Source organism: Oreochromis aureus, linkage group 16, assembly GCF_013358895.1.
Source record: "Oreochromis aureus strain Israel breed Guangdong linkage group 16, ZZ_aureus, whole genome shotgun sequence".
Taxonomy (NCBI): Eukaryota; Metazoa; Chordata; class Actinopteri; order Cichliformes; family Cichlidae; genus Oreochromis; species Oreochromis aureus.
In genome coordinates this window covers 33,088,035-33,109,462 of record NC_052957.1, presented here as the reverse complement: position 1 = coordinate 33,109,462, position 21,428 = coordinate 33,088,035, and the positions used below count along the sequence as shown (strand labels likewise).

At 41.8% G+C, this 21,428-nt stretch overlaps 1 protein-coding gene across 4 annotated transcripts; it reads right to left on the bottom strand.

Annotated features, from left to right (window-relative positions):
* Window positions 1-863: 863 nt before the first annotated feature.
* armc8 (armadillo repeat containing 8) lies at window positions 864-21,428 on the bottom strand. Of its 4 annotated transcripts, none has more exons than XM_039600031.1 (22): window positions 21,044-21,428; window positions 19,483-19,559; window positions 18,202-18,273; window positions 17,189-17,331; window positions 17,012-17,109; window positions 15,216-15,308; window positions 15,036-15,116; window positions 14,851-14,926; window positions 14,692-14,782; window positions 14,550-14,610; window positions 14,238-14,438; window positions 12,726-12,821; window positions 12,555-12,637; window positions 11,704-11,785; window positions 11,463-11,549; window positions 10,617-10,709; window positions 10,334-10,483; window positions 8,382-8,477; window positions 6,222-6,317; window positions 6,045-6,117; window positions 4,491-4,584; window positions 864-4,403 (listed from the first exon to the last, which is right to left on the bottom strand). In XM_039600031.1, exons 1-22 carry the CDS (start codon window positions 21,086-21,088, stop codon window positions 4,370-4,372), a joined length of 2,022 nt encoding a protein of 673 aa, XP_039455965.1. In that variant the 5' UTR covers window positions 21,089-21,428; the 3' UTR covers window positions 864-4,369. The 4 variants fall into 4 exon arrangements, with proteins under 4 accessions (XP_039455965.1, XP_039455967.1, XP_039455966.1 ...); XM_039600033.1 differs by lacking the exon at window positions 21,044-21,428 and adding an exon at window positions 20,253-20,690; XM_039600032.1 differs by lacking the exon at window positions 21,044-21,428 and adding an exon at window positions 20,209-20,229.

The following is a 21,428-nucleotide window of genomic DNA, read 5'->3' as shown; positions in this document are numbered from 1 at the left end:
TGTTTCTCTTGGGAACTAATATTCTCATAACTGAGGTAAGCGGCTATTCTCTAAGAAGTAAACTGTAAATAATATTTTTTAAGCCACTTTCCAAGTTTCAGCTTGAGTATATTTTGATTCAGTTGCCTCAATAACCCGTCCCTATTTTTTTTGATAAATTAAGTATTTATGTTTTATTAAACAAAATATTTATTCAAGTAAAGCCATCAAATACGGTTCTGTTATGATGTCAGCATTAAAATTATAAACATGTGCCCAATGACTTGGGCTGAAAGTGTCAGCAGCTGTAAGTGTAAAAGTGGGCTCCATGCAGGACTCCAATCTTTGTGCCTCAGCTAATCATCCAGTTTTCATTTGAAGTAGCTCCGTTCGTTTCTGACACCCACTGAACTATGAACAAGAACACTTGTGGCTGTTCTCCTCACTGCATGCTTAATAACACATAAAATAGATTTATGGTTCTTCTACTCTTTAACAACCCAAATTTGCCCACAGACTAATGGCTAATATGGCAAATAGCTTAAAGTATTATAATATAATATTTATGCTTTATTAGCTTTCATAACACCTGTGGGATTGTCAGTGACCAGGTTAGGTTTTTCTTTTTGCTGCATGCTAAATCGGTACATTTTCAAGTGAAGTATCACACACTTTGGGATTACAGTTATTCTGCTAAAAGCTTGAGTGTTTCCAACAGATGAAGGTTCAAACTGGCACCTTGTGTTTTCTTTGGCCTAGAATGCTACCAGTGCCTACATGTTTAAATGATATTATGCAGAAAATTAAGTGTTGACTTGCTGTGTAGTGATTCCAGACAGATGTCAGCTCTTTGGATAACACAGTTAAGCCCAAACAGAACAGTGTTACTGGTTAGTGGAAGGTTTAAAAGGTAAAACTGACAACCTTACAGGATCTGTTTTATACAAATTACATGGCAACTAATGGTAATTTTTATAAACATACAAGCGCAAATATAAAACTACAAAGGAAGCTTTACTAACAGATTGCATTTTTGTGTACTTGACAGCTGTCTGTACCACTGATTTGCGTTAATAGGTGTAATATATAACTCTAGCAATAAAATTAAATGAATTACCTGAAACGAGAAGAACAGAAAACTGATGGATTAGTGTTTTACACATTAAATAAAGCTAACGTAGCGCTTTATAGAACATGCCTCATTAACCCATGTATATGTGCACTTTTCTATGCTTTTGCTACCAAAGTGCTTTCTATCAAACATTCATTTGGATTCATTGGAGAGCAACTTAGGTTTAGCATCTTACCCGATTTGGCATGCAGAGTGGAGCAGCCAGTGATTGAACCACCTATGATCAGCAGACGCCCGGCTCTACAGTCACCTCATCTGTGAGTTAACGAGTTTTGGAAGCACCAAAAATGGCAATTTCAAAGGATATTGTTCTTGAAGTTTGCAAATCTAAGCTGTGCTGCCGTGTTCTTCATGGAGTGAAGAGGCTTTCTCCTTTCCAAACCAGCCGTAGCTGTTTTTTTGTTTGTTTTTCTTATTTCTATTTAATATGCATGTGGAGTCTGAGACCTTGGGTTGAATTTGCTGGGACATCCACTCCTGGGAAGACATGCATCATCCTTTTTCACATATGACTGCAAGTTTGCTGTCTGGTCAGCATCACATTCACACTCTGACATTACTGTGTGCAGCAGCAGCAAGTCTGTAACACATTCTAATGGTTTATTTCAAATCCATGAAGCAACCCCTAACTAACAATAAATAAATTTAAAAAAAAAAAAAAAAAACAAAAAGCCGGTGGGATTTTTACCACAGCAGACTCTCCAAGGAGAAATAAGACACAACACAGGAACTCCTTCAGATCTGCATATATTCTCAAGGGTAACATTCATTCTATCAGAGCTTCAGTAAGGTTTGAAATGTCAGGGGAAATGTTCTAGAAATATCCTGATCGGAGAAGAAATTATATAACAAAGGGGTGGAGAAACAATGTAGCACTTGATTCTGCTGCAGTGCATGTACTCATGCCTTAGTCTCAAACGATTCTTACATCTACTCTGTCCTCACTCGCCTCTCAAAAACACATCAAGGGAGAGAAAGCTGGAGGTTTGGGAATTTCATTTATCCCTCCTGACAAACACACGCAGAGACAGCAGCAGACATCGGGTCTTTCTCGACAGGAGGTGTGAGGGATGGATACATTAATCCTCTTTGCCCAGGTGTTGGGTGTAATTAATAACCGCAGGTCTGTGTAAGCACTACATTTCTCAGTGGGATCATAAGGTTACTGGACAGAAGTGACAGGCTTCTGTGCGAGCAGCACCACCACAGTGACGACACCTAAAAGGAGAAATGCTCATTCCTGATTATCCTCCAGAGACCACGTTCAGCGTTCGACAGATACTTAGAGTGCAGTAGATTCCCCCGACTGTGCCAAAAACCATGGTTCAGAGGGATCGACTGAAAAACATGAGGGGCAGGGGAAAAATAAAAATCCAAAAATATATATTTGTTTATATTTATATATATATTTATATATTTACGAGGTATGTATCCACAAAGAAGAAAGGAAATTCCAAAATAGGCAGTCTGTGTTTTTCCACGTGAGTCCTTACTTGCGATGCCTTTAACAAAACATTAATATTAATAGTAATCTTAGTCAAAAATTAAAAAAATACAACTGGGAAACTTTGCTGTCCGTCAGCCGTGCTCTCAAAGTCTGCTCTCTGAAACCATCATCTCCACTGCTGGGAGTCTGAAGGCTCCGCAATAGCTGTGATGTCAGGCAGCTGCACTCCAAAAAAAGAAAGAAAACAAAGTCTGCAAATCTCAAATCACAAAATCCAAGTCCAAGGATTCACTTCAAGAGAAGAATAAAATAAAACCTATCAGGTGAAACTCCCCTAACCGTTGATTTCACAACAACTGCAGTCTCAGAGTCTCCGCCGTGGAGCTGGAGCCGAACTGTTGAGGCTGGGTTGAGGTGTTTGTACTGGAGAAGTGAAGAGAGGTCAGCCACAGGTCCAAAAAAAGGTGTCTTTGTGCAACAAAACAGGCCTCACGATTAAAGTGCCCCTATTAGCCTTTCTGGGGTTTTCTGCTCTATTGTTGTTGTGTATCTTGCAAAGATGCAAGGACCAAGCTAAATGCAGTTATTCCCTTTCTCACAGAGATTGCTGTTGCTGAAACACCTCGTTTGGAGTCCAAGCTTTTCCTTACGTTTCTGATCTATGTCACTGTGTAACACGTTTAAATAAATCCTGCCTAGCTGCTAGTGTGGGGCACTCTAACAAAGAAACAGCCGCCCTCCACATGCTCCTTCGCCGTGGGACATTATTTTGTTGCTAGAGTTGCTGTGATAACTCTAAAATATCTCCAATACTAGCAAAGCACACAGCATTGTCTGTTTCTGGCTAAAACAAGAGCATTAATATACTCATGATACCTGTCAGCTTCTATCCTACCCTCTAAAGCAGTGGTGTCAAACTATGGGGACCTGAATCGGCCTGGCAAAGACGCCAATCCGTCCCACTGGATGGCTTTGGAAAATATGGTGGAAGGCATACATTTTTGGACTTTTAACTGTATTTTTTTAAGTTTTACAGATTCTCCTGCTGATAAAGACCTCCCCCACAGCCACTTATACCAGACCAGAGCAGTTTAGTAATAAATAAAACTTTAAATGACAGAAAAGTTCCTGTTCTTCACTCTCTACTGTAGAAATTTTAATTTAACTTTTTAAATTCATCAATTAACAAAAACTTTGTTTAATAAATACAGGACCGTCTGTGCAGTGAGCTACCAGAGGGTTTCTGTATTTTTACTTATTTATCATGTAGAAAAACTCAGATGTGCTCTTTATCTTATACTAAGAAATCTCAGGACATGAATTGTGTGACAGAAAGTGGGGTTTTATTTGTCCTGTAAAATGAGTCTGACATAATTAAATTAAATAGAGGAAAATTCCCAGTAACGCTGTTCTAATGGACATATTCTATTGTTCTGTCTACTGTTGTAATTACCATTTATACAATTTCAAGAGAACAGCTGTATTATGATTGATGCTGTTGGCATGTCTTTCTGACGTGGCCACTGCTAATGCGTTCTAAGTTGGCAGCTGTTAAAGGGCTATGCTGGCTGGGCACATAAACGCTGCCTTGCTTCTGTTATAGCAGTGGACCAAGTGGAGCAGACGGGGCTCAGAGGATGAGAAGAGGCGCTGCAGGAGTGCACAATATGAATGTTTTGTTTTCAAAGTAATCCTATTAGTTAAAAACAGCATAATAGGGGCACTTTAACTGATACAAATAACGAAGGAGCCAGGTGTCCTCCACACATTTGTTAGTTAGGCTGGCAGAAGGCGATGGCTGCCCACTGTAGTCATGCTAGGTACTGCTGCAATGCTGTCTTCGCTCTGAAAAGAGACACAGAATGAGTCCAACAGGCTAAATGAGTGTCTGACAGGATATTTTCTTTTTTGTGACTCACTGTTCTGGCCCACCTGTCACTGAGGTTGGGGTCAGAGGATTGTGTCAGTTTGTGCAGGATGTCCACAAAGCCCATCTCCCTCAGCTTGTCCTGACGCTCCTGAGAACCTGATGACACACAGTGAAGCAGAGAGGACAAATAACAATGTCTGCTGACATGTAAAATCCCACTGCGGCTGTCCGTTCATTAATATGAACACATGTTCCACAGCTGTATCTTAGCACCAAACCCTCCAATCAGCCCCAATCAGAAAGTTGTCAAACAACTTTCTCAAACTGAACTCTGGGGTGTAGCCAAGCCCCAGCTCCAGAAAGGGACTGATCTATGCCTTGATGTGGATGGCTGCTCCTATTCATCATCTCCAGGAGTCTCCATCCTGGGTGAAACCCATCTCTAAATCTGGCTTTAGCGAACCTAGAGAACATCACCAGACTCTCACCATTACTCTCAAATTCCCCAGCTGAGACCCCCATTCATCACCTGATGAAGGTTGACAAAGTTCTTACCGACACCAAGTCGTGACAACACCCCACCTTTATTCACCTCTCGGCTTTGATAAAGTTCGGTATCTCCTATAAATCCTGTTTCCCAGTGCTTATCAGACATTTCAGCTCCTACACTCTGTCCTGGACTCTGTGTTTCACAGATAAAAGCCTGCTCTCCTTCCCTAACAACAGATCCAACCTGTTAACAGAGCCTTCAGTGCTGGTACCCTGATTCTTTGAAATATGCTCCCTTCTGAGATCTGCCCACCTTTGGGCATTTTCAAAAAGTAGGTGAAATGTCACAAGCCTTCAGGACAAAAGGCAAACTATAGAAGAGAAATCAGAGTTTAATTAATATTGATGAATGAGTGAAGAAGAAACACTCAATGCAAAAATGAATCCCAGATTCATGCCATCTGGTTACACAGCATGCGAAGATTTAATGAAGAGAACAATAACCTCAGTTTTAGCTGAATTTAGAAGCAGGAAATTAGAAATCAGAGACATAAAGGGATGAAAATCATCCAGGCCGAACACGTTTCCTCTCCAGCTTACAAGCTTCTTTAAGGCCGATTGTTGCTCTCTTTCACTGTTATCAAGACAATCGAGCTCTGTGGGAGCAGAGAGTTGGCACTGAAGATGATAAAAGTGAAGGAATGAAAACTTTGTTACAGCACTTTCAGAAGGCCATGTACTATAATTAGTATTAATCCACTGTATATTCCTATGGCTGACATCTTTTTTTAAAAAACAGAAGATTGTAAACTCTAGCTTCAAAAGTCTGGGTTACACTCTCCCTGAATGAGCATTTAAAATGTAAACAATCGTTTGAGAGTTCGACTTTATTACCATGCTCCTCTCATCCTACACAGCATTTCTCCATCAGACATCTTTCAGCTTTGTACTCACCTATGACGTGCCCTCATTCTGGTACATGTTCTATAAACTAATGCTGAACACCTAAGACCTCAGTTCTTACTACTTTAACGTAAGCTCAGCTTTCTTCATGTTCCTCTGTCTCCTTTATCTGAACCCATGCCCTTTCTTTATTAGTCCATGTACCCGTGTGCTGCATTTCTTACCGTCCTCCTCATTCCAGATAAGGTTTGAGACGCAGAAGGTTGCAGCAAGCTGCAGTTTCACATTCGAATGCCCCTGTGGGAACAGCAGGCATGAGAAGTTACAAGTCAAGAAAGACGGGACAATCACACAGATCAATCAGGCCCCGACCTCAAGTAAACTAACAGTGTGCACAGTACCATGTAGTATTTGATTTTCTGGAGCATGTCGTCATTGGTCATGATGAGGTCCTTGGCTGTGTTGCCATCGGCAATGTTGGCTAGGATGCACAGCGTCTGACAGACAAAGTGTTACATCAGCGCTTTTTATCTGAACAGTTTGTTCTGACATTAAAAAAAATAAAAGAAATCAACAGGCAACACATTCACAAAACTGGCAACATTTGATCATCACACTTTGTGTTTGTGGACGGGGACGTCAATCTGTAGAGTTACAAGGCACAAACCGAGTCAAACTGATAACAGGAGCACTGGCCAGGCAACAAGACAACCCCCAAACCATGGACCCCTCTATCCATACGTACTGTCACATGAAGGTTTACTGGCACAGCATAGTCTCAAGAATGTGGAAGAAATACCATGAGGAATCGATATGACCAAAATCTCATACGTCGATAAAACATTTCTCATCCTGACAACGATATGTATCACAAAATTTTACATTTTCTGTAAATTCTGTGAATCTCGGGCAGCTCGACTTGTGTGAAGTGTTTTCAGCTGGGCGTCGTGTACCTGGAGTCGAGTGTTTTGACCGATGCATGAAACTATACATTTTTTGACATAAGTTGTAACGGCCACCGTTTTCGTCCTCAGTATTTATTACACGGCGTGCTGCGGGGAAAAGCCTGTTCTAACGTTTGAGCACCTGACGGCTCTTTTTTGCTTCTCGTCCGTAAACTCTCTCCTTACTCTTTCACGTGACTCTTTCGTAGGTGGTTGAGAGGTTTGTTGTGTTTGAATCTGAGGTGGGGACCGGTTTGCGGCATAACTTGCATAGTACAGTGTTCTGGTCCGTGTCAGATGTTTCATAACCAAACCATGTCCATGCTACAGAGGGAGCCCCTCATTTAGGAATAAGGTCCTCGATTTGTTTTGACTGGTCCTTCTGTTTGGAGCTGCCTGGTTCTGTCTCATCTTCACTGGCCATGCTGGGGTTCTGTTTTTCTGCATCCACGCTGTGGCCATCCAAACGATGAAAATATATTGCTGTAAACAGTGGATTTTGCTCCACCACGAAACAAACGATAGCTTATAATATGAAACCAGAGATGTTTTAATTTCATCATCCGATACATTTCGTCATATCGTACAGCCATAACTGTACACACACACACGCACGCACACACACCCCTCTCCATCACCAGGAACCCAGGCCCCACTGCACCAGTACAAGGTTTATTTTATCCACTTACCAAATGCAGCTGGACAATACCTCCCACCCACCCACCCACTCCATGACGTGCACCAGTGAACGACACCAGAAATCATCTCCCTGTAAAACTCCTCCATCTAATGCACAGTGCAGTAGTTTTACTCTTTTGCACTTGCTCTACAACAAAGTTTTACAGTTTAATGTCAATCATATCTATTTCACTTCTTATAATTGAGCCATCTGTATATATTAGAGCTATTTCTTATATTTTGTAAACTTTGTAATATATTCTATTATTTAATTTAGTGCATTCTGTTACTGTTATTTTCTTGGAGCAACTGTAACCACATATTTCGACCTCCTCCAAGATCCACTTTCTGAAGGCTCTTTTGTTGCCTCTCCAGTCCACCTGTTGTTACTTTCATCTGCATCAAAGCAACTGTAACAGATTCACAATGGTTTGTGCTCCCTAACTGGACAGATTCATATCGCTGAAGTTTAAGTGAGTGAATGGCCTTAGAACCCTTACTAGACTGAAAGGCAGCAGCAAATGCTTCTCCGATCGCCGTTATCTTCTCTACTCAGCACTGTGTTAAAACACCTGAACGCTCCAGACCAGCAAACTGGTGCATTTATAGAGATGGTCAATTAAGTCCATTTGTTTAGCAGCACCTGGTTGCTGCTTTTCCCTGTATGATGGGAATGGTGCAATGTGTCCTGTTGTGCTGTTCACCCGGGATTGTACTTAATTTTATGACTTGTTAAGGACCAGATTATTTTTTATGTCCTGATACAAACACCACTGAATTTAACTACAATCACATCAGCAGATAGGACAAGACTGACCTCAGGCAGACAGCCTGGGATCACATAAGCAGAATGTTAAACTGCTCTGCCACGCAGCAGCACGCTGAACTTTGGGGGGAAAAAAAAAATCATCTGTACGTGTGAAGCAGACGGGCGCTCACCTGCTCTTTGACCTCTATACTGTGCTCCGCTTCAAGGATGAGGGTAACTGCCTGCATGATCTGCTTCCCGTGGGAGCTCATGATCTGGTCAATGTGCTGACAAAATGATGAGTTGGGAGTAAAGGGGAAGCAAAGGAGAATCAGTATGCATGTTGACATCTGGACAATTCATTCAAATTTAGCCCATACTGGATAGTTCATATGTAGTGATAACACAAGAAAGTGGGAAGCATTCAAGGCTGACCCAGAGGTCAAGTACCACCTATTACATATGGGCCACCTGAGAGCAGTTCACAAACAGCAGCAGTACTTCTGTTGCACACACTAGAATCTTTTGTGAACGTGGATTTTGTCGATATCGAATCTGACACAGCACGATAGTCTTAATATTTGCATGTAACCAGTGGAAAGCTAAACATGTATTCATTTAACAACATCGTTTCATAATTACTGCAAAGTATCCACAGCAAACAGTACACATTTTAAAAATATCTTAAATATTATCTGGGAAATATTAATATTAACTCTCTCTGCTCTACTGTAAACTGAACAGAGGTTTTGATCAGTAATGGGACAAAACATCACCGTGGAATCTGGGAAGCTGCTCTACACACCAAACTGTTGGAGCTGCTTAACACTCACTCATTAGTATCCAGACAACCATTTTCTTGTGCTTATCCAAGCTTACCAAGCTACTGGCTCCCTGTGTGAGGATGAGGGAGCCAGCATTGGATCCTCACATTTGGTTAGGCACTAAAAACATCTCTCTCGCAGAGTCAGATGCCAAAACAGCCGACTGGTTTTGAGCCCCTAATCTGAGCTAAGATTGTACTGATGGACACCTACATCAGAAACTGACTATGGTCAAAGTGATCAGTGATGATTAGTATTAAACACGCACAACTTGTTTTTCATTGCATGTAAACATCTCTTTGTGTTGAAAGTGAGAAACAAACTCCTGGTGTGTTTGTGTGATTCAGAGAACACTACCTCTGCCATCAGATCTGTGACTGCAGACAGGGCCAATATAAGGATCAGACCATCGAGCCCAGCTTGACTCAGAGTTCCTCCTAAATGACCGGGTTTTTCATGCCCTCTCTGAGGAAGAACCCATTTCCACCACTTAAATCTGATCTTTTTCCTTAGCTTGTGGCTACGGGCAAGGGTAGAAACACAGATCAACAAGTCTGGCTTCACACTCAACTCTGTTTTCACCACAACAGACTGTATCAATGCAGACACTGCACTAGTCTGCCACACTGTATCCACTCATTTTGGCAACTGGGGATTGGACTGCCAACTGACCTACAAAGCGCCAGACCCTCAGCCAGGCGCTTGCCAACAAGCCCCATTACAAGGCCTGACTCGAAATCGAGGGCCTCTGTATCCCTGTGCTGCATGAGTTAATCCTTTGATGTGTTTATTATAAAAACAGTGATTAAAGTCAGATTCAATCTGGCCTTCTCACCAGGACCAGTTTGCCCTGGAAGAACCTATGAGGGGCTTATTCCCCCAGACGACTTAGCTCCCAGGAATTCTCAGGCATACAAATCTCACCAAACATTCATGGATTCTTTCATACTTAAGACAATTCAAGAGCTTCAACGCACTTAGTAGTTTGTAGCGAGTCACTTACAGTAGAAACAGTGCGCATTACACCAAATCATAAGAGTTCAATGTCCTACAGGAAACAGACAGGAAAGACGCTACCATTCATCTGTCCACTCCTATTACAAAGAAACTAATCTGACTGTTTATTGTAGAGCATTTACTTTGTTGTTACTGTTGTTGTAATTTGGCGCTATATCAATAAAACTGAGTATTAAGCGGTAAATCGACACAATAATCGACAGCTTATCCAACAATGGAAAAACCCCAAAACAAACAAAAGAGAAAAAGCTTAAATTGCAGCCTTATTCATGTCTGTTCACGTGTGTGTTTGCGTGTCTCACAGGGCGTGTCGACAGTAGATTGCGCAGCAGACCGAGGGTCTTCATTAACACGTTGGTGTCGGGGTCTGATAGCAGGCGGAACAGCTGTTCTGTGCCCAAACACCGAACAATCTCCACCTTCACCTTCTGATCAGCTTGGAACGCCATATTCTTAACACACAAACACACAGAGCAGTCAGTCGGGATATTTTAACATCAAGCCAAACACAGCAGCTCACTTTTACAGTTCAGACGAAGGGTGGAGGGGAATATTTTAAAGTACAAAAATTAAATAAAAGCTCACCATCAGGGCCCAGATCCCATTGACTCTCAGTGCAGGACTGTCGCTCTGGGTTAGACTGCATAGTAATTCAATTACCCCTGACTCCAGGATGGGCTGCAGACACACAAAGACAACTGGATTCAACATTAAAGTAATTAAAAAAACAAAAAAGGAAAAAATTACTTTACTAAACAGCCATTTTTTAACATCTCCATCAGAAACGGCATCATCATCATCAGTCGTGCTGTCTGCAGAACATTTCCTCTCAAATACTGTTTGCATGGGGCTGTTGCCTACCTACATTTATAATCAGCCTGCTCTTGTAGAAACACCTTATACAAATGTGGGAGCAGGTTTTGTCTCTTTTTGGTGCTCTGCCTGTGTCAGAAATGCAGGTGTGACGTGTGTGCCTGTTTTTAGGTTAAAAGCAGCTTCTTCCTGCTGTGAGGAGGGGTTAGTGAGTTTAGAGCTTTACAATGCAAACGGTCAAAAAACATTTAATTTCTCTGCTTTGCTGTTTGTTTTTCACAGCACCCTCCTCCCTCTCGCCATTCATGGTGTAGCTCCCTCAACCACAGCCGCCCACTCTCTCCGCTTCTCTCAGTCAGAGTAGGTGTAAGACCTGCACTTAATCTCTTTTGCTGTAGGGAAAGTGGCTTCTGAGCTTCTACCTGCCCTGCTGTCTTTACCAGCACGTGTTCCACCTGCTCGGTTTTTAAAGCTTTCTGCTGTGGCTGAAAACGAGGCTGTGTGAGCGGTGAGATTGTACCAAACCAGTACAGCTGTGAATCAAAGAGCTGAACAATGAGATGAACGTGTCACCAAACCCGATTCATTTCAGAACCCGGGGTGTCTCCATGAGTGTACCTCTTTGCTGGGTGAGAATTCCAGCAGTAGATTGCATAGTGTAGAAGAAGCCATAACCAGGACTTCATCTGGGGCGTTCTGCAAGAGCTGCGTACAACAGAACACACAACATTAGTTAATATTTCCTCTCACAATCACAGACAGGCTCCATGTTAATGTGTCATGTAGAGAAACTCAGAGCTCCACTAAACAGACGTGAAAATATGTTGTAAACAAAACTTTAACGTCAAATTCCAGTGACCTTCATCAGGGGTTTCCATACTGCGTGATCGTGGAAGCTGGTTCTCAGCTGCTGCACCGACCGAGAAAGACTGTGAAGACACCTAGGAGAAAACAAAAATATGAACAGCTTTGGTTTAATGCACCCGAACAGCACCGGAGCCTGAATTAAACTGCCTGTGGTTTTACTCATCGACAGCTAAATCCCACTGTGGTCTAAGCCAGGCCTCCACAGCAAGCTGACATAAAGGGTTAAATGTGGACAGAGAATTAATACTAATTATATGAATTAAAAAGTAATGTAACGTTTTGTCCAACACAACTGTATGAGATCTAATGCAGTTACACTGGAAACATTACCGCAAGAGGACCTATTACACTAACTTCTTCAGCTCCCTTTGCAGTAAGGTCCCGCCCCCCTTAAGCTAGCTTTATTCTGATAGGTTGCCCTACATCTTAGTTTTCCCCAAACCGGAGCTGCGAAAGGCTGCGGCTCTGACTAAATGCTGTAAACCTTTTAAGAATATCGATCTTAATTAGAAACGGCAAATTTCTCTAATATCCATCCAGTTTGGACATGAATCTGATCCAGAGCATGACAGTGCACAGCACGAGGAAGGCAACAAACATTAAAGCAGGACGTCTCTGTTCAGTAAATATTTTGCTCATTACTGTTTATTGGATTATTAGGGTGGATATATTATTTCAATCAAATCTACATGACTTCCTGTTAAAAGATCTACATAAAAGCAATAAAATGGCTAAAGCGGAAAACTCTCTATGCCAAAACAGGTCCACTTTAACTTTACCAAGCTCAAATTTAGTGCTAACGTCCAGCTGCAAAGACTTGAGCCGTCTCACTTTGCACCATACCTGACAGCTGCCAAACGGACTTTAATGCTGGATTCTGATAGGCCGCTGACTATCCTGTCCATCATGTTCTCCGTCTCTGTTATCTGAAAGCCAACATGAGGGGCCGGGTTAGCACAGAAGCATATAATGACAAGTTTACATAAGCAAACAGAGACGTAAACCAGAGGGCACCTTTTTGCGGATGTCCTCATCGTTGGAGCCCAGCGAGGCGTACAGTTTGAAGGCTGCTTGTCTCAGCTCGTGTGCGTGTTTCAGGTCGTGGTCCAGCTGCAAGACAGCAAAGTGAACTGCTGCTGAACATTAAGTGGCAAAGCTTTTTTTATACATGCGAAGAATCCCTTTTGTTATAAATAAATATGTTTATCAGCATTACGTATTTGTTCCTGGGAACTGAAAGCAGTAAATGACTGCAAAGCTGAGTGATAGGACAGCTAAACAGTCTTTCTGGGCAATAGGAATACATTTCAACAGCCTTCAATTTGTAAATAAGAAAGGAAATGTTTTTAGGCACACAGACAGCAGATATTTAAATGCCCTGAAAAACATCTACAACTGTAAGACTGATTAGCACAAGTTCAGTTTGTTGGTTCACAGACAAATGTTACAAGCCCCTGACCTTTTCAGAATCACGCTATTGAGCTACATGGATGCAATCAAATTTGTTACACACAGAAGAAAAGAAGCTTTGATAAACCCAAAAGTAAACGCCTTGACTTTCAATTCACAGGTCCAATTTTTAGTGAGTCGGCATCTTTACTTTGACTATGGTTGAAGCATTAGCTACGCTTTATTGTTGTTTATAAAACATTAGCAATCAAATCATTTCATAATTGCATCTTCTGACAAATCTCCAAACACAAAATTTACAGACCACAGCTGTGCTATGATTTACACTAAATTTACACGTAAACATGATCACTCATAGCTACATAACTAGTTTTCCTCACAGCACACGGGCAGCAAATCAGCTGCTCACTGAACAGAGCAGACATACAGAGGTGTGCCTGCAGCAAATATAATTCACACTCAATTATTTACAGTTGTGATCAAAAGTTTACACTCATCATAGGCATGAATGCCATGGTAATGCTTTCAGTGATTTCTTTGAACTATTCATGTTCCAGGGTGGAATAATTACATCATTAATGACCAAAAACAACAACTGAGCGCACAACTTTGAATTTACACACAAAGTCAAATATATACACACCTATTAAATTCTTTTAATAGGTGGTGCAATAGGTAAGTACATTTTAAAAAAATCAATATGAAAATTGAATTAACAAATTAGAAGGCTGTTAACTGTGAAATCTGGACTGCACTCTCTCAGCAAACACTGAATGAGCCTCATGTCATGTTTGAAGAACACAGTGTTCTGTGTTTTCCACAGCACTGGTTTGCCCTCTTGTGGGCATAACGGGATATTTAAACGGATACGTGTGTTTTGTGACAACACGATTTCATCGGGGCAGTGGGAGACCTTAGACCAGCAGCTGGGTTCATCGAGAGCTGCTTAGAGAAGGGAAAATCTAAAAGTCACAAAGCCTGTGATGGATGAAAAGTTGCCACAGTGGCAACGTCGTCTTGAACTGATGTGTGACGAACCATGCCGTCAGGTTTTCTGAGATTCCCCATTTTAAAAGATAAATATTAAAACTGCTTAACTGAACAGACAGGACTCACCCTCTTGATGTCAGTGATGGCAGACACAGAGCTGGGGTACTTGAAGTAGTCGGCCAGCATGGCCACGAGGTGATCAGTGGTGCTTGCGATCCTCTGCAGCTCCACGTCGGGCTCCATGAGATAGGCCAGTGTCTCTGCACCCTCCACCCTTTCCTCAAGCAAATGCTCTTTACTGCACATTCGCACAAGGCATGGCAGGGTCTGCACAAGCAGCAAGAAGTCACGTTTAAGGGGGGGAAAAAAAAGAAAAAAAAAGAAAGAAGTGCAACTGGTGGAGTATCACAAGAGAAACGATGAAGCGATGAATCTGACCTTTAGTACTATGCAGCTATCGTCTGTCCTGATGGCACTCGCTCGACACATATAGGTTAGACTGGAACAGGAGAAGAGGTCACATGTTAACAAAAGGTACAGAGGATACAACTCAGCAATAAATAAATGTTATGCCACTCACCATTTGGCTGCTGTTAGCTGCATTTCAATGGGTTGATCCCTTTGCATCATTTTGACAAATACCTGAGTGAGTAGCTCACCATCCACCAGCACTGATGAGAAAAAAAGTACATGAGAGGAGAAAAAGACAAGAGAAAGTAAAAGAAGAAAAGCTCCTCACCATTCACCAGTGTCATGGAGACCTGCGTGTTCTCATACGCCAGGACTGAGAAACACTTTAACGCCTGCATCCGAACCTGGAGAGGCCAGAAGATCAGAAACAGAGGACGACGTAGGGGGTGTTACAGAGTACAGTGTCAAAGGTCATATCGTCACACTGGGTTAACATGCACACTCCCATTATACCTTATAAGAGGGTGAAATGAGCAAAGGGGCAATATTCTGGATGGCGCCGTGGTTGAAAAGGATCGTCTGGTGCTCTGGAGTCTGAACACAACAAATCTCAAATCAGCAATCGATCAGTCTGAACAGAGACACTGTGATGGACTCCAGTGTGTTTACGGGCAATCAAATACCAACAAATACCTTACAACAGTGGGAGAAGATCTGGGTGATGTACTCCTGGGTTCTCAGAGAGTTGCTCAGAAGAGACATTAAATGAGGAATCACAGTGGGGTCCTCAAAAAAGAAGAAAAACAAATGAAAGAGAACATACACATTTCAACGAGGGAATGGGTGATCATGTTCAAGACTAGTCAACTTTTAAACCATCTCTGACGTGAAAATGTAAACAAGGTGGGTGAAAATAAACTCCTGACAAACTCAGTTCTGTGGTAAAAATAAAGATAAGATAAGATAAAACTTTATTAATCCCTCGGGTGGGTTCCTCTGGGAAATTCGGTTTCCAAAAGCACAGCACCGACAGAAGTTACAGAACGTGAGCAGAATATTATATATATGCACATTATATAAATACAGAGACATATATAAATAAAATATACGAAAGGGATAAATAGAATAAACAGGAATAAGAATACAAGGGAATTGCACATTTCAAGTATTGAAGTCTATTGCACCGTTGACTATTAACAAAAAGTATGTCAGAGGAAACGCACTCACAACCACTCAACAAGAGCGATGAGTCACCATACTCTGCACAGGCACCCGCAAATAGGGCTGCCACTGCTGCTAGCAATGCTAACAATAGCCACAAAGTGACTGTTTAACACGCGTTTTTTTTACTTTCAGTCAAATAGTCACGAGTAACATCTTTAACTAAAACTGTCCTCATGCTTGCTGTTGGAGATTAAAGAATGTGACGGTATTTTTTTTCTAAAGACTGACCTGCTGACCAAGTATCCATGACAGCACGGATACTTTTAAACTTGTCTTTAATTCTCTTATAATGACGAAATTTAAGAACCTCTCCTGTGCCCCTAAAGATGAGTTCTGACACCTCACTAAAGTCACAGTATGACGACGATCAGAAGTGTTTCTTGGTTATTCCAACAGTAGACGCATAGTCAGAGACCACCACTAACTAACTCATCACTAACTTTTGATGCAAACCAGTCATTCTGATCTATAAGCAGGCTGAAATCACTCAGTCCAGGAGAGCTTCCAGGACTACTCCCAGCAAGCTTTGAAGGGGTAAAGAGGGTCAACAACTGCATGACGTTACAGGAACTTCTATCATTGTCACTCAAATAAGTCTCAAAATTAGGTGCACCGGGTTACCACGCAGAGCTTCATTTTACTAATACAATTGGAGTATATTTACATTTATCTGACATGGTTTGCATGCCTGTGTCTAGCTGACACCAGTGTTAGTATCCTGTGTCCATCCTCTTTGCGTAAACAAACTACTGATGGTTAAAATCTTTGATGGCTGCAAAGGCTTAAACAGAAAGACAGTTTATATGCTGGCTAGCCGGCTATTCAAACAAGGAAATGACAGATGGGTGCTCTGGTAGATTTCTGGTTACAGCGAGACAGACACAGTCGCTCCACATTACAGATTCCATTTTCTTTCAGAGAAGAATCAATATGCTGCATTTACAATGCTTTAGGTGTTTACACAGCATACTGCTACCAAGGGGAACAATCACACTTGTTGCAGTCTGTGCCGCCATGAGGTTTAATTAACACCTCTGAGCTGCACGTCCGCTGCAGCAGAGGCTAACGAGTGTGGCAAAGAATTTGATACGACTTGGAATTAAATCAGATCATATTAATCACTGCATTTCTTCCAATAATACATTTTATTAGTGCCTCTGTTCTGTATGAATTTGCTACAACAAATACCTGAGACTGGTACTCTGCGCTTGTCATGACCAAACTTGTCTACACATGTGGTATAGAAGGTGTTTAAGGCGACCTACAGTATAAAGCAGCTGGACAGGGGTGACTGGGCTGATGAAGACAGTTCTGAGACATCGAAGGCAAGCTTCAATGAAGATCAGGTCCGAAGATAAGAGACCTGCAAGCACACAGAGTACGTGTAATGTCACGTCACCTGCAGTATTTGCATACATCTGTGTGTGTGTGTTTGACCCAACCTTGAAGAAGGGCAGGGATGATGTGACAGTCCACCAGGGACTTGATGTTGTTCTCAGTGCCCATGGCGAGGCTTCCCAGCACCACAGCGCACTCTGTCCTCAGCTCCATACTGGATGAGCTCTGCTGCAGCAGGTATAATAACCTGGAGCCAACAGAGGGGGGAAGCACAGTCAGGGTTTCTGTAGGTTTTTAATAAGACAGTTGAATAAAGTCTTATCACTTCTATCCAATGCAATTTATATACAGAGCACTGAAACACAACAACAGTCACCTCAAGGCACTTTATACTGTAAGACAAAGAACCTACAATAGAAAATCCCAACAATAAGATGACCCCTCCATGAGCAAGCAGTTTGTGACAATGGAAAAGGAAAAACTCTCGTTTAACAGGAAGAAACCTCCGGCAGAACCATACATAGGAAGTGGAAACAGACAAATAAAGCCCCCAGCAGCCTATTTTTCTAGCCTTTGCCTAGAGAGGGCATCTGTCTCCCAACTCCAACCTGGGAGCCGGTTCAACAGAAAAACAAACCCTGCATAACCTGTAAGACATTGCAGAATTTACTACCAGGTTATACTGCATAGCTTTAACAGCTGTGCTGTAGTTTCATATTATCATGAACTACAACTTTACACTACTGTCAACAAAACAGACATCAGCATGTAGAACCTGGGGGTAAAAATAAACTTGGCCCTAACAGACCCTTTTAAGTATCCATCTACTCTGTATCTGTGACCAAATGGGTTCAGAGGATGGCTGGGGTAATGTACTGTGGTGAGTTTCATGCTCTGTTATGATATCAAAGAGGTTGGGGGTTGCAAAACCACTGGACTTCAATAGCACCATAAGTGCTTTTAATGTGGTCCAACTTATTTGGTTGGAGGCACAGAAACAAGAGGGTAAGTGTGCCATGTTCCAACAGCTTCATGTAAGTGCATTAGAATGACTTTTCCAAAGGCCAAAAGAAGGAAGTAGAGAGCAGGAGCGTGTGAGAGGCGCGGGGATTCATACCTTGGCACGGCTCCGAGGACAATCAGATTGGCCTTCTGCTTGTTGTTTCCTATGACAGCGTTCTTCATGTCACTGTGAAGGCATACAAATACATCCAAATGAGACATGTGAATGTATTTGAAACAACATAATATAACCTTAAGAGTCAATATGAACACCTTGATTTATAGCATGTTATCATTTAATTGCTAAGTTATAAGCACATCAGGCTGACACAGGTCAGGCAGGCTGACAGACAAACAACAACAGAAATCATTGATATCAATCTCATGTTCTACATATTCTCATGTAACACATTAGAAATGAACAGGCTTCATCTAAGTGCATTTTCGCCCTGTGTGCTTCTGCTGCTGTTAGTACCTCCAGATGATATGTGATATCAAACTGCAGCGAAGTGAGTGGAAAAGCACACTGATCTAGGAGGCAGTTAAGGTGGTCAGGCGCTTGGCTAATGAAGCGATACAAGTCGTAACCAGAGCTAGTCTCCCCGCAAGTTAAAAATAACTAAATAGTCCGAGTCCAAATCACAGCAGTCCAGACCAAGAGTGAGAGTGAGACACAAAGTCACAAACAGCTAAGCCTGTGCATGTAAGCACACACTCCTTCTGGAACACTGTTGTCACTAATGTTTAGAATTTGTGACATTAAAAACAAGCACATGTGTTGGTAAATGATAAACAGCCGGTGGAATTAAACTCTTAGCAACAACAACAGCTGAATTTAACATAACAGTGTGGACTGTTTGTTTTGGGGGGGTTTTAAACCACCGATTTCGTTCATTTTCAACAAAAAAGAAAGAAAAAAAAAAAATCAGGAAAGCCCAAAGATGTGTTATTGCAGTGGCTGAATAAAGTCTGCAAACTGGAAGTAAGCAGAATTTCACAGCTGTCATTTACTGCCAAAAAATTACTTCAAACCTTGTCAACCCTTTTTTCCTGCACTTTGTAAAACAAAATTTAAAACAAGATCAAAAACAAACAAAACAGGACACGCAGAGATTTTTCTGCAATGTCTCCACCCACCCAACAGGTTTTGGCCTTTCACCAAGAGAATTAATGAAAACTGTGAAAAAAATATATGTAAGACTTCACTTTAATTTACAAGTTTGCATTTTGTGCATCAAACAAAAACAAAAAAACTCTATAAGATGCACGGACTTCTTGCCTTACCTATATAAGGTGCGACAGTATTTTTGTGTGTATTCACATAAGAACTATTCTGACACAGGAAAAACCCTGATCTACATGTGTATATGTCATACGCGATCAGACCCACACTTACATGACTCCCTGAAGCACTTTCTGTGGGTCGGGGTCAAACAGTCTGTCAACATAATGCCGACTGGTGGCGGTGACTTCCTGCATTAGAACAAAAAACAAAGCAAAAACACAAACATTACTTTTAGAAATCACTGACCTCACCCTGGATTTACCTTGTACAGTGTTTTTTCTCTACACTATCAAACGCTGTGCTCCACATCTGACAACAGACAAAGTGCACATATTTCAGCAGAGTAAAACCCTACGGAATTTGGTTTCTAACTGGACAAATATTAACCATTAAATAAACAATAATTAATTATACATAAAAAGGGCAGTTTTAAATTGTTATTTTTTACAACTAAAATAACACTTTTTGTGTTACACGCAGAGAAAAATACAGCAGGCTCCACGGCAGGAGCCTTTAAAAGCTTTTTGACACTGCACCCGGTGGCTGCATGCGACACCAGAAAACTTTGTTTATATCACTGGCAGCTTTGACCAGAACTTTCCGGAGAAGTCAACGTCCTCCAGCTGCCAACGAAGTCACACTTGTGATGCCAGCACGTAGCTCACAAGGTGTCCCAACACGTTCTGTACCTGTGTACCTCTCATTCAGACAGCCACTGTGGCAAACATTCATTTCACAATTACACAGCATTAAGCATGTATACACAATAAGGGATCAACTCGTGTTATAAAAAAAAAAAAAAAAAGAGTCAAGCTGAGATGCTAAAGTATCAGTTACCATGATATCTTCAATCACGCTGCCTCCTTTCTGCATACACCTACCATGGGGGGCGTTTCACTATTGCTCCTTACGCGCTTTTTCGTGGAACATTTTGCGTTATATTAGCCAAGTTACAGTTTGCAGTGAGTGTCACTTGCTAGAGTAAATCCCAGAGTCTTACCAGTTACTACAGCTCTGACTGCCGACACACTACATATAAAAACACCTCAAGAGTAAGGAAACCAGTGAGTTAGCAAAGTTTGCTTCGCTAGCTTAACCGTATGCTACAGTTGCTAATGTTACTTGCAGGAGCACCTAACGTTAGCTAGGTTAACAATGTTAAGTTTGCTATTGCAATTAAGACGGCGCATAACTTAAAATCAAATAATACTGAGTGGTTTGAATAAAAATCTCATTCCTACAACTTGTTATCCAATGTGCATGATGCATTCTATAAACGTGTTTTGACTACTGCAAAACTGGTGACAGCACTGGTACTCTTAGCAATTAGCTGCTAACTCATTCCGAGTAACACTGACAGCTAGTTTGTTCGCTTAATTTTGTTTTAGATTACAACGACGGGGCGAGCGGGCACAACTCGCATGTATTCCCTTTATTGTGTTCAGAATGTTCCCGCCCGCCCGGGGAACGCGAGGAAGCAAATCATTCTCTACAACAGCTACGTAGGCGGACCGCTACATGTTGCAATGCCTTTAACTTAGCTTTATGGCTAACAGAAAAACCTTTATACTTGACACCTTCTAGCTGACCATACAAAATCAGCTACTCGCAGTTGGCGCTTGCATTCTATAACCTGACACTGCTAGTTGAAATTATAAAGACTGGCACTCACAGACAGCACACTGATGCGGAGTGGGGCCTCCAATAAGCACGCCATCTCTCTTCCTCCGATGGAGCGCCCCAATCGGCGCAGCAGTCTGGAGACACTCCACCCCCCAGAGCAGCTTTGAGAGGCCTTTAAAAAGTAACTGTAGCCTAATCACACAACTCTTCGCTAGCGTTATTTCTAAAACAGGCCTCTATATTCTTCCGTAGGCTCAGCTGTGATGTCCCGTAGCAGATATGCAACAAAAACCAACACCGCTAACTTAGCGAGCTCTCTGACAGACCGTGGACTTGTCAATAAAGTAAATATTGTTTATAAACGTGACGTAGTTGCTGTCTGCTTGAATTTGATTCGACACAGTAGGTTGACTCGTGCGAACTATGCATCAGAT